Raw genomic sequence first — 14,733 nt, forward strand, 5'->3', positions numbered from 1 at the left:
AATGATATGCAAATTATATTCATTATACAGAAATTAAATTATACAAATTAGTTATACAGCTCTCTAGAGCAAGACATTTCCATTGTGGCCTTTGGTGTTCAACAAGTTGTTTACGCCATAAAATTAAGTTTGTCTGTAAAAAGGTTAATTTTACAGATAATAATCGTCATACTGAATTCAAATTCAATCAAAAGAAAAAACACAAAACGTTTAACATAGCAGAATAAAACACCGAAAAAAGTGATTGAACATCACTTATCAATGCACAGCTGATAACAGTGGGTAATATTAAATAAATGCCATTAATACAATAAATACGAAGAGAAGGCCAGTAATGCAGGTTGATATCAGTTTGATTTTTTGAATGATGAAAACATACTAGGTACCTGTTTTATTTAAAAAGGCAACAGAAACAAAAGACCTCTTCTGAACTGTTAGTATTTTGTTCAAAACCAAACACAAACTATTGCACAAGGTTGCACAATACTTTGTAGCCTGAAAATAATCAGTTTACAAATAATTTAGGAACAGAGTCCTATACAAAGATTTAGGTTGCCAAAGTCCTAAATGACTTCTAATTAATTATTGGTTCAAATATCAGCAGTCAGTTTAAGAACTAGGATATTGTTGTACATCCAGCTTATTAGCTGGTATTGTTAGTTTCAGATAAAAAAATGGAAATGCCAACAAACCTGTTTTTTCTTTAATATCACATAGCACACTGAAAAGAGCAGGTTTCATTCGGTGGCAATTCAAGGCATGCTTCCTAAAGAAAGAGAGAAAGGAAAAACAAAAAGAATGACAAAAAGAATAAAAAATGAAAACAAAGAAGCAATGCATTTCATTCAAAAGCTGGAAACCATATTGACTCCTAGTTCATTGAAGGCCTGTATTATATATTATTAACTAAACACCACAAAAGTTAAACTTACGGTATATAATTACATGGTGACTCATGACACGAACACAAACTCCAAATCAGAACTGATAAATCACTGGTACAACAGACAATTTTTCTCTTACACATTTCTGGCCGAATCAAGAAGATTTTGTTCTAAAGCAGTGTTTCCCAAACTTGACAATTTTAAGGCATGTGGACTTCAACTCCCAGAATTCCACAGCCAGCGTTGCTGGCTGTGGAATTCTGGGAGTTGAAGTCCTCATGCCTTAAAATTGTCAAGTTTGGGAAACAGTGTTCTAAAGTAACCAGTTTGTTTACATTTTTTAATCTTTCCTAAACAAAGAAATCATAAACCAAAATATACTATGTCAAAGCTTTTTGCCATGAGTGTAGCTAGGCTTCTGGTTTTATAAATTTCTATCTCTAGGGTAGAATTCTCAGTTTTGTATGAAGGTGCATCTTCCCAGAACAGCAACCTCCCACATGAACTGAGACTTTATTTACACATAATCAAACAGATTGCAGGAAGTCCTCGACTTAAAATCATTCATTCAGTGACTATTAAGGTCACGGAGCTGCTGAACACAGGAACTTATGACCAATTTTTGAAGTTATAGCCACTACAGGTCTCCCAAAGTTACATCAAAATTCAGGTGCTTGGCAGCCTGCTTGCATTTATGACTACAGTGGCGCTTCACTTACTCCCACCTCCTTGTCTCCCCCCCCCCCCAATCTATGCCCTTTTCCCCTCCTGTACTCTGCAGCCTCCCAGGGCTTCAAGAGTGAGGGAGTGGAGAGAAAGACAAAGCGTTCTGGGAGTGATATGGAGGGAGGAAGACCTACATCTTCTGGAAAAGTGGTGGGGCAAGAAGGCTCAAGTCTTCCAGGAAAGTGATAGGGCAGGGGGAAGACCTATGCACCGGTGGGGTTCCTGGCCCAAGGCAGGTTTCTGCATGCCAGTAGGCACAGGGCCTTCCTTACCCCAAGGCACAACTGCAACGGGGGAGCTGAGATTGTAGCTATTCAGTGAGATGGACACATGGGCACCTGAACACTTATATAGGTTTTTGTTCATTTATTTAAATAATGATTTATGACCCGCAATTTCTCAAAGGGTTCAATGTAGTTTTCAGTACCATATAATAAAAATGCAAGAATTATAACCACTGACAGTCTAATTCGCTAGGGCAGTTTAGTATCTTGAGCATTGTTCTCCTTAAAAATTCCATATAGCAGACCTAGTTGGGTAGGATAGATAGTCCTGCAGATAACTGGGAGCTAAGCTTTTTCTGCTGTGGCATCTGTCTAGTCAGTGGAACATCATCACCCCCCCTTCCAAAATGAGACTGACCCTCCTTGACATCCTGCCAGAGGTCCCTTAAAAAACAGCTGTGTCAGCAGACCTGGGGCTCTCAAGGCAATGGTGAATTGATGAGATGGCTGCATTGTTTTAACATCAATTCTCTCCATTATCAATAATAATATAGGTGATGTTTTTAATTGCAGTTATTTTTAACATTTGGATTTTATGATTGTTTTTATTGTAAGGCGCCTAGAGTCACTTTATTGTGAAATAGGCGGCTATATAACTGTGAAAAACAAACACTATTCGAGCTGATGCATTCACAGGTTTAACTACTTCCCCTCCCACACACACATCAACTCAAATCACCCACTTAGGAAGAAGAAGAACCTCTGAGTAACAGGGAATCTATCCCAATTCCTGTAGACAGTCCAGAGGAATATTCAGTGGCATTAAAAAAATCAAGAGAGAGACACATCCTCTACTGAAGGCCCGACAAAGTTATCAACTAGCATGATCAATACTGTTTCTCTCCTACAGCCAGTTTGAAAAGTATTAAGAAAATCCACTTCTTCCAGGGTCCCTGTAGCTAAGACATGTCAAACACAAGGCCAGCGGGCCAAATCTGGCCCGTGATGAGCCAAATATCGCCGCCCTGGCCCCAGCCCCAGCAAACCCCGCAGCCCCCAAGGCATAAGCACAGGAGGCGGTGGGCACACGGGGGCTGACGGACTCCGGAAGCAGGGGCTGCATAGCCCTCTGTGAATACCGGGCCAGCCCTCCAGCAGCAGCACTGCGACAGCAACGGCAGCACACAGAATCGGAGGGTATGTGATACAGACCGCCGGACATGCCTATTCCATCCCATCTCTTTTTGTTTGGAGAGCAGGTCACCAATAGTCATCTCCTGAGCCCTTGGTCTCTGGGTGGAGCGCATTCCCCTCGCGCACCTTGGTATGAGCCGCAGCCATGACCGCCAGCCACTCGTGCAGGTCCATTAGGCTGCTGCCCAGAGCTGCAGGCCTGCCCAACATGAAGGAGGCAAAGCAGTCAGTTAGGAAGCCCCAAGTAGAAGTGGTAGAGCACGCCCAGGGCCAGCAGGCAAAAGGCCACCCCGAGCGGGGAAATCCGGATCCCCATCAGCGCCATGGCCACCCAGCGCCAGCAGAGATGGAGAGGATGCATGCAATCCTGGCTGGGACTGGGCGGCCATGGTGTCGATGGGGATCGGGCTTTCCCTGCGTGGGGTGGCCTTTTGCTTGCTGGGCATGGGCGTGCTCTACCCCCCTCTTCTGGAGCTTCCTAGCTGGCCACTTTGCCTCCTTTGTGCTGGGCGGGGCTGCCGCTCTGAGTGGCGGTGGGAGCCTAATGAACCTGCGCGAGCTGCTGCCGGTGTTGGCTCAAGGTAGAGCCAAGGTGAATGTGTGAAGGGAACAGGCTCCACGTGCGGACCAAGGGCAAGATCTGCGAGGGGGCAGAAATGACCAGGTGAGGCTCTCCAACTGCAAGCAAAAACAAATAGGACGAAGTAGGCGTCTCCGGCAGTCTGCATCACAAGCCTTCCCTCCCCTACTCCGCCTGCTGCTGGAGAGCTGGCCCGGTATTCGCAGGAGACTGCAGAGCCCCAGAGTATGCTGGTCAATGGGCCGGCAGGCTGTGGCTGCTGGCAGACACTGTCAGCCCCCATGCACTCACTGGCTTGTGTGTGCAGGGGCCAATGGTGTCAGGCAGTAGCCGCCCTGGCCCCTGCCTCACCTTGCCTTATCTTGAGGCAATGGCACCCCCGTCCTGCTCCCTGCCTCACCTCACCTCACCTCACCCCGCAGGACGAGCCTCCTGCCCACCATCCCACCCGCCAGAGACCCCCTGGATCTCCCCCAACCCTGCCCAGGTGTCCCCCCCCACAAGCAACATCAAGGTGGCCATGCCCCCGGCCACCCCCACCCAGTCAGCCGTGACCACCATAGCCATGCTCACCCAGTGGGCCACGCCCCCACATCCTCCCTAAGGGCACCACAATGTTGATGTGTCCCTCAATGAAATTGACACTCCTGCTGTAGCTGAATCCCCATTACTTTCTCCAATACATTCCCTAACAACTATTTGATCATCATTTTAATGGCTGTCCAAAGTAGCTGGATTGAGAGATGGGATCTTCAAATACTGCACTTTTTAGGTACTATTCCCTTTTTCAATGAAGCATTAATCACTCCCAGTTCTAGCGACATACAGTTCAACTTTCCTAGCTGTACAAACAAGCTTCATTTAGCATGGATCAAGTTTATAGAAAACACAAGCCCCTTGTTCAAATTCTAGGTACCGTATTCACGAGTTCAAAAGAATCTGAGAATGTTCCTCTATTGGGCTCAATCTCTCACTAGACCTTTTCTACAGGGAGTCAAGCTTCATGTGAATGTGACTGTTTTTCTTGCAAACATGTCAGAGCAATCCTCGCCTATTTTTTCCTAAAATACAATGCATAACCTTGAACACCACCATTGTACCTGAGTCCCAAGGTATCTTATTATATTATACTCCCCCAAAATAGACACACATCTGTGATTGGTTAGTGGCACTCTTCTCCTTCTTTAGTGCTCATTGTTTCAGTTCCTATACAGATAGTCCTTGACTTACAAACTTCCATCTAGTGACCATTCGAAGTGACTGAAAAAGTGACTTATGAACATTTTTTTTACATTTGTGGCATTCCCATGGTCATGTGATCAAAATTTAGATCCTTGACAACTGACTCATATTTATGACGGTTGCAGTGTCCCAGAGACAGCAAAGCCAATGGAGAAGCCAGACTCACTTAATAACCGGGCTACTAACTCCACCTTTTTTTTAAAAAAAATTGAAAATTTTTACAGTTTTACAATAAAATAATCCCCCTCTCCCACCCACCCCCTTCCCCCCCATCACCCTCCCCCCTCCTTCCCAGAGCTGAATACAGGGTTAATAAAAACTAGAAAAAACCTTACAACTTAAATAAACATCAAACAATTATAAATACATTCAAAAAAGAAAATTTTAAATACTTTAACTCCAATATATAAAAACAAAACAAAACAATAGTTCTAATCGTTACCTTAAACATAAATTATGCTACTAGCTCCATCTTAAGAGGTTTGCAGGGAGACTGGCATTGTATCTGCCTTGATTTTATTTAGCATGGGCCAAAGAACTTTTTCATTTTCCCTAAGTGCTTCTGGTATGAATATTTCTTCCTGCTGGTTCTAATAATGTTTTTTTTATTCTATAAGCTTATTTGAACAGTGGGATATGAAAATAAACATAGTTTCTTAACCATGAGATCACAATTACAAATGCTTTTAAAACAGCTTTAACTCAGTGTCAATTTATACTGGTTTTGTACTTATACATGCAAATGTGTTATATGTATACATGCATTTAGGTTTTTGTAATGTTTATGGTGCAGACTTTTCCTTTGCCATTTTATAGTAGAGTTAAATTAATGGTGTTTGATGTAATCTTACTACAGATATTTTAGGCGGTGCTACTTTGGAACTTTTTTATGGTAATTTTATTGAACATTATGGTTAGCAAGATAAGAATACTAACTAAAAAATAAAAAAAAGTAGAAAGTGCAGAAAAGAGAAAAAGCTTAAAGAAAAATAGAGAAAGGAAAAGAATATACTTTTAAGAAAAGAAATATATAACTTTATATAATGATTGGTAGTCCTCAACTGATGACTACAATTGGGACCAGAATTTCCATTCCTAAGCAAGAGAGTCATTAAGTGAGTTGTGCCCAATTTTATGATCTATTTTGCCATAGTTAAGCAAATCATTGCAGTTTTTAAATGAATCATGTGATTATTAAACAAATGCTCCTCTCCCCATTGATGCTGAGAAGGTCACAAATTAGGATCACATCACCCTGGGATGCAGCAACTCTCATAAATACATACCAGTTGCCAAGTACCCAAATTTTGATTAGATGATTGTGGGTATGCTGCAATGGTCCAATTGTTAAGTTACTTCTTGTCATTGTAACGAAACAATCATTAAACCAGACATGTCAAACACAAGACCCACTGGCCACATCCGGCCCATTATTGGCCAATATTTGATCCGTGGAGATGTCCCGGAGACGGCGATGGACTGGCCCCCACCACCCTGGCTCCAGCCCCGCCCAGGCCGGCAGCCCCCAAGGCACATGCACAGGAGGCAGTGAATGCATGGGGGCCAATGTTATCCAGCAGCAGGGAATGTGTAACCCACTGTGAATACCGGGCCGGCCCACCAGCAGCAGCGCTACAGTGGCACTGGCAGCACATGGAGTCAGGGTACATGATGCGGACTGCCAAACACGCCTACTCTGTCCCATTTCTTTCTGATTGGAGATCAGGTTGTCACTGGTCATCTCCTCAGCCCCCTTGTGAGTCTTGCCCTTGGCCCGCGGGTCTTGCCCTTGGCCCTCACACATCTCGGTATCACTTCAGCCATGGCTGCCAACCACTCGTGCAGGTCCATTAGGCCGCTGCCCAGAGCTGCAGGCCCGCCCACTACAAAGGAAGAGAAGCGGTCAGCTAGGAAGCCCCAAGTGGAGGGGGTAGAGCACGCCCAAGACCGGCAGGCAAAAGGCCACCCCAAACGGGGAAAGCCAGATCCCCATTGTGCCATGGCCACCCAGCCCCAGCACAGATGGGGGAGGCACGCAATCGTGGCTGGGACTGGGTGGCCATGGCGCCGATGGGGATCTGGCTTTCCCTGCTTGGCATGGCTTGCCTGCTGGTCTTGGGCGTGCTCTACCACCTCCACTTGGGGCTCCACTTGGGAGCTTTTTTACATTTCTTCCCTTTACTTTTAATAATCTTGATCCTTAATTCCCTCAAATAATCTGATTATTTGATTTCTTCTCATGTTATCTTTGTCCCTTTTCATAAAATTCTTCAACAATTTAACAAATCACATTTGTAAATCCAATATAAGAAAGTTATCCAGGTAATTCTTTTGGTTTGTTAAGACATTCGCAGTTTCATTTGTATATCTCCTTTCACATCATCCCCATAGCCCAGCATTTTTAAATCCACTTTTAAATCAAATATTCTTCTATATTAATAGGACAAATTTAAGCATTCTTCTCCTTTAACTGTAACACTTAGTTCCTCTGGTTCTTTCAAATGTCCAATCTTCAAAACCTCAATCTTATTGTATATTCAAGTATTCAAAACAACAGCATTTTCCCATGGGAAGGATTCTTATAATTAGTTTCAAAATCTTATTTCTAACCCATCCGGACCATTAGTCCATTTGTAACTTCCTAAAATCAATGTTCTTTTTGCTGTTTATTCAAAAACAAAAATTTTAAGTTCTTATATTTGTATTTAAAACCTATTTTCTCTACGGATTGAAGGAAAGTCAATCTTAATTTGCAATTAAACCTTAATAAAAGTTGAACTTCTGGTTAATGTCTGAAAAGCAGATAACAAGCAATTTCCAAAAGTGATTAAGAAAGGAAATATGCAAACCCAAAGTCCTTTGAAAAGGCAGACACCACTGTTTAGGCAAAGATGGTGATGATCTCTTGTCTCCCTGAGCTCTAAACTCACTGGAAACTGCTGTCTGGCAGTCTCATGAGAAGCAACTGTCTGGAGCACAAGCGGATGAGTACAAATCCACTCCTTATCCAGGGAAGAATCTCAAAAAGCCAATGCCTTTGTTGGATCTTCATTCTGCCATGGTCCTCTGCTTTCTGTGGAGCCATCTTCAACTCTTTTCTGGAAGTCCAACAGAAAGCCATTCTCCAGTCACAAACTTCTTGAATGCTAAGGCAAACCGTACTTTGAATCTGAAGGGGAAAAGGTGTTCTGGTATGCACAGAAGCTTTCCTATAATACCTGTTTGCAGTTCCTTAAAGCACTTCTATTTTTCTAAGTTCACATGACCTTCCTTTAGAGCTGCAGAATGATCCTGACAAAAGATCTATGAGGTTGTTATTCTGAAGAACCCTTTTGCCTTTAAATCCATACTGCTTCACAGCCTTATTCGTTAGCTTTCAAAAATGTACAATATGAAGTTTAATTTTTAGAAAGATCTGTGCATTTTTCACACATATTGGTTCATAATGATAAAAAAAATCATTAAAACATTCCCAGATTGGATTTTTCATAGCCTGCAATTATTGTAAGTTTTCCATTTTCTTAATTGTTTCAATATAGCTCACCTCACTGGACAAAACACTCATAATCAAAAATACAGAGTCACACCATTATATACAATTGACTCTATTATAAAATTTCTTATTCAAAATCCTTCCATTTCCAGAATCAATGTTCACTGAAATTCTTCGCCTTCACTCTTTAAAGGGAATTATATAATAGCTTGACTCTACAGTATTTTTATGAAAACCACCAAAAGGGTTACACAGGTCTGTAATGTTTCATTTCCATATGCTGCTCTTAAATATGTATTTATTAAATATTAGTTGGTTATTATGTTTTTCAAGGCAAACTCAATTCCTATGGAGTACATGGACACAGTCATTAGGTTTTTTTGGAAACAAAATAGAAGTGGTTTTGTCCATACCTTCTAGGATATTTTTTCAATTACAGCAGTCTAGCCCAGTGGTGGCAAACCTATGGCATGCGTGGAGAGGCGGCACTTGGAGCCCTCTCTGTGGGCACATGTGCCGTTACTCCAGCCTCGACTCCCCCCACCACCCCCTCCTCACCAGCAGCCCCCCTGGAGGAGAGGCGCCCCCCCAAGTGTGGCGTACACGGAGCAGCACAGCCAAGGACATGGCAGCCAGGCAGCATAGACAAGACTCTGTCCTCATGTCCCATCGCACACAGTTGATGCTGCGGGGCACGGACAGAGGGCATGGCAGCCATGGCACTGCTAAGCTACCTGGGCGATCTGCGGCAGGTCCTGGAGGCAGTGAGTGGCCCTGCGGGCAAGTGGGGCAGGGGACGGGGTGGGGACGGAGCAGGGGCAGAGCGGAGCAGGGGTGGGGCCAGTTTTTGGGCACTCGGTTCCTAAAAGATTTGCTATCACTGGTCTAGCCTACAGTTCTGAGTTTTCCTAATGATCTCCTATTCAAGTATTAATTCAGCCTGATGCTGCTTATCTTTTCAAGATTAACCAGAAACATTTTAAGAAAACATCAAATTCAAATATTTAATAAACCAACAGAATATGTGCAAACTTCTGCTCACACTAATGCCCCACTTCATCAGGATAGCATCCTAACGCATATGGAAGATAGCAGTTTGTGACTGCTTAATTTCAAAAAAAGTCAGATGCAAAACTTTGGCATGACTACAAAAGTTTAATTCCAACCAAGTGCAATTTCAAAATGGAATCACTTCCACAAGGAATATAATAAGTTTGCACAAAAGCAGCTGCTAAACAACACATCCACCATGGCTCAGACAAAAACATATTAACGGAAGAACAGGGCTGCCAACTACCTTGTGCAAGTATGTATTACAGGATAGCGTAAAAATCAAATTTCTGATCGAGGAGGGTAACAAGAAGATTTCTGGTTTTAGGACTAAATAGTCCTCAGAAATTAGCAACAGATATTGTGATATAGTATAATACAGAATCATTCTACACTGCTCTAGATTCTAAAGTAGAATACTGAGAGTTGTAGCAAGTTGTCAGACCATATTGCATACATTGTGTATATGGCGTTTCATACAGTTATATACAGTACTGCGGATTTCAAGGCTAATATGAGCATGTTTGGACAAATCAAATGAAAATATTAACGTGACTAAGAATAGATTTCATGACATTCCCATGATGATTTTCTTGGGGACAAGAGTCTGCTCTCCTAAGTGAAGTAACAGCTCAAGTTCCAGGACTCAAGGAATATGTCTTGATATTCTGCTGCACAAATACCACCCTGACTCATGCTGCACCTTCAGCCAATTCTTTCAGCATTATGTCACGCACAGCAAACCACAGGAATGTGGGAACTGACATATGAATGAACAGAGAGGAAAAGAAGGGAAAACACTAAATTCAGGAACAAGAAAGGTAGCTTTCTGGAGGTATACTAAAAGTGTAATTTGCATGCAACACTGTATTTGGAAATTACTTTGCAGTAGAGCGAAGGACAGGGTATTGTTTTACTTTTTGGTGCCACAGTCACAGATTAATACCAAATAAATTATAATTTAATGTACCATAGAAGTATTAGTTTCTATATGAATTGACACATAACACTCTTCACACTACATACACCTAAGTCAGTTATTTGCTTCTACAGCAGTGGTTCTCAACCTTTCTAATGCAGCGACCTCATAATACAGTTCCCCATGTTGTGGTGACCTCCAACCACTTATACATCACCGGGTGCCAGGGGTGTGGCCAAAGAAAAGAGGGAAAAATGGCGGACAGCCTTGTTTGGCAACCCCCGTGAAATGGTCATTCGACCCCAAATGGGGTCCCGACCCACAGGTTGAGAACCACTGTTCTACAGTGATGTTTCAATAGCTACCTTGAATATGTGTCAGAGTTGGAAAGTAGATAATTTTTTTAAAAAAAAAAACAGTATTTTTGCAAGCATCTATATAAAGGCAGCAATTTTTAATTACTTGCAAAAAAGTAAAAGTTCCTTTTAGCAGAAGCAATTTGTGCAAGTAGAAAGGGCTGCAAACTCCATGTTACCTGAACTTTCTACAGACTTTAAATATATGAACGCTGGAAAAAATCCCATCCAACTAATAGATACTATCAGATCACTGTGCTGAGGCTAGTAGAGCTTTTTTTTTTCCAGCAAAAATAGCAAACCTTTGAGCTGGAAATTGATATAAGAAATATATATTCCCAAAAATCATGACTAAACCTGGATCTCCTTAGTGTTTCCTTGTTTAATCTAAATCTAATTTAAGATAATTCAGTCACTGAAATAGTATGGAAACCTTTTTTAAAATAATTTTGTTATAAAAATAATCATTGCAGGGTAGTAATACACACTTCAGGAGTATTCTTTCAATCTGTGTACCGATATAACACCTGCATCAAAGCTACAATTCAGAATATTAGTCTCAGAATGGTATCAAACATTCTACAAAATAATAAAATGTTTAATATTCATAAAATATTACTCTTTATTAAAAGTGAAACACATCCATCCACCACTGGCAAATAACAGAAAGAGTGCTAATTCACATTGCTGTGGTGTTTCTACATCATGCAAGTTACATCCCATAATTTCAATCAAATGAAAAATACAAAACAGATAACCATGTCTCCTTAAAAGAGGATGTATTTCTCATGCTGGAATTTTAAAAAAGCACCTTACTCTTCCTAGAGTTTTCAACAATAGCTTCAGTTGAAAACCAGATTCTATTTAGTTCATGCTTTTTTATTATCCACCTCCACAAATATCAGAGGAAGGGAGAGGCATAGATAAAACTAATGTCTAAAGAGATTTGACATAGATCATTCCTGCAATTTTTACCATTCCCTATTCGCTAATATTTTCAATATTTTGATTAATTTAGGGTGAAGTATACACAGATTTTACTAGAACTGAGAATATATCACACTGAAAATAGAGTACTATTACCCTAGCATAATACTAGAACCAATGTGCTACTTACATCTCAACCTAATGCAAATGTAAGCATTCATAAAGCTCTATCCTGTGTAGTTTTAGTCAGAAGAATATCCCAGTGTGGTCCATGGAACAGGCTTCCAAACAGGGTTTCAGTAGGATTGAATTTAACTAATTTGATCCAGATTTACAGGTAATTTGTAGCCAATTATTTTTTAAAAAGATCTCCCAATTAATATACAAATGTAAGTAATTCTGCAAGAATGATAGAGAGGCAAGTCTTTTACTTTTCTTTGTATATATCCACCGTCTCTCTATGTATTTACCACTCCCCCATCCCTAAGGAGAAGCAGATACAATGAAAAAAAAATTGCAGACTCTATAGAAACCTAAGAAACACTGCATAGCATTAGCCTATTTTCTTCTTTAGTCTATCTTCAAGATTTCAAAGTGCCATTTGTCAACTGCAGTATACAGTTTCAAAGAAATAATAATCACCTCTCTTCCTATCTATAAAAAATACTCCTGCCTAGTTATCTTAATTAATATTGTTTACTGCAAGCTACTAGGCAAGCATTTCACATATCTGAGCCAATCTAAATTGTTTCACTCTACAACAGTCAGAAATTTAGCTGCAAAAACAGAGTAGATCCTGCATTCTATACTATATACATTAAATCCTCAGCCAGCAAGATGGATTCAAGATATAGATAGTTATACAATTGACTATAAAAGGTAAAACTGTCCAATGAAAACGTTCCACTAAAAGGAGCCATTACAAGATAAAAAAACATTTGTATGGTTTAACAATATGTTCATTTTAAGCTTTCAACAACTAACACCATTTGTTGCTTGGAATAAGTATGAGCTTGGTACTTATGTCAAACTGCAAGTAGACAAATGATGTAGCAAAAAGAATTATTTGACTCTTAACTTGTTTTGGGGGGGAGAAGGAAAAAACCACCAATATGATTTATTTATCTATTCAGTCATTCATTCATTCATTCATTCAATTTGTATGGCTGCCCATCTCAGACAAATGACTGTGGGCAATAAACAATCATAAAAACAATCACAGTATAGTACAAAAATAAATATATATAGCAATCAAGAAAAATTACCATCCTAGATGTCAACATAACTAGGAAACAGAATACTTCACATACTCAGGCTCCAGGCCCGGGCACATCACCAGGTCTCAAGGGCTTAGGAAAGACCAATAGGATCAGGGTCATCCTAATCTCAAGAGAGAATTTTCCTGACAGCAAGGGCTACCACAGAAGATGCATGTTTTCTGGTCTCTGCCAGCTGATATTCCTTGGCTGACCAGACCCATAACATGTCCAACCTGCCAAACAAATTTGGGTGGATAGAAACAACTGGGAGAAGATGTGTCCTCAGCCCCAAGCCATAATGGGCTTTAAAGGTGACAACCAGCATCTTGAATTGCACCCAGAAACACACTGGCAACCAGCTCAGCTCCTGCAACAATGGTGTTACATGTGCTGAATATCCAAAATCATTTACTATACTACCTGTGCAGCTGCATTTTGCATCAGTTGAAGCTTCCAAATGCTTTTCAATGGCAGCCCCATGAAGAACATATTGCAGTAATCCAGATGAGAGGACAGGATGGCCTGAGTGACTGTGAGCCATTTTAACAGCTAAAGGAAACTGCCAAAGTCTGCACATGTTAAATCATTTATTATATGGTTCCCTCATCTTGCAACAACTCATATTTACAATCCCATCATTCAAAGTGCTTTAGGCAACTCTGTAGTTGAGTTTCTAACTGCCCTAAACAATCACTTTACCAGTTACTGAAATACAGAGCAGTTCATTAATCTATCTAGCCTAAAATTATTGATAGTCACAGGCAATATTTGCACAAAGATATTCTATATAGGTGTTTGGAGATGTTAGAGGGTGAACTAAAGAAATTCTGCATACATAACAGTTAAGAATAGTGCCAAGCAACCAGGTAGAGAATATCTTGCTTTTAACCCCAAAATTAGCACATGTAGATAAATTAAGTAAAATATTTGGGGTTAGTAATTTATCTATTTAGTTCCACAAAATATTAGTGAATCCATTTGGATATATGACATAGCTTTTTAATCACAACACACTGCCACTCTTTTCTGGGTCAGTCAGGCAGTTCAGGCAGAATGCTAGTTACTTAAATTAAAAAAAAAAACAAAGCAAAAGCCTTAGATGCTCATTCTTTCCTTTCACCTCTGAAAATGTTTGTAACCTTAACTGAAGAATAAAATCATATATTGAATTTAAACTCATTATACATGGAAATAAATCCTACCAAAGTAAGGAAATACAGCTAATAACATTTAGACTAAATTCTTCTAAGGTCAAGCCAAATTAAATATATTTAAATAAAAAAGATAAAGATCTATTTTAATTGTTTTGTACTGTCAATGATGCATAGCACTAACTAAAAAATCAGTCTCTTCAAGAAATGACTGTTCAACAAGTTGACCAATGTGATAACTATCTGTTCCTCATATCTTCAGTTTGGTCACAGTATATGTAATTGTGGAGCCATCCTACTCTCACAATTTCCCTGAAGGCATTGAAAACCAATTTGAATTGCCCCTTCAAGCTGTGTCCTATAGCAGACAGTAATGAGGCAAATCTGCAAACAGGTGTAATAATAATCTTTACTCTCCTTATAAGAAGTGATCTTATAAGAAGCTGTTTCAATTGTACTCCAAATGTTCAACTCAGTCTTCAGATTAACTTGCATTTCCATTAGTTCCCTAGTTCTTGCAGATCTATTCTTGGTTATTACATTAATCTATTAGTGGTTGTTATTATTTCATATGGCCTAGCAAAATGCTGCATAGTGCTCTGGTGTTGCATATTTTGATACAAATTGTATATGTTTCTGTGAATTTCATGCATTATACTGCAGTTTATTAGTAGTGCATAACTGTGACTGCCTCAATACTATTGGCCACATATTGACAAGAAAGCAAA

General features: G+C 40.3%; 1 protein-coding gene across 2 annotated transcripts in view; it reads right to left on the reverse strand.

Annotated features, from left to right (window-relative positions):
- PBX4 (PBX homeobox 4) overlaps positions 1-14,733 on the reverse strand; it is a 57,639-nt gene that overhangs the window by 41,594 nt on the left and 1,312 nt on the right. For both annotated transcript variants that reach the window (XM_039350364.1, XM_039350363.1), the window contains exon 2: positions 693-766. In XM_039350364.1, coding sequence (XP_039206298.1) covers positions 693-766 — 74 coding nt within the window. The remainder of the gene's footprint in view (positions 1-692; positions 767-14,733) is intronic.

This window comes from Crotalus tigris, unplaced genomic scaffold (genome assembly GCF_016545835.1).
Source record: "Crotalus tigris isolate CLP2741 ecotype Arizona unplaced genomic scaffold, ASM1654583v1 scf7180000018323.1251302, whole genome shotgun sequence".
NCBI lineage: Eukaryota > Metazoa > Chordata > Lepidosauria > Squamata > Viperidae > Crotalus > Crotalus tigris.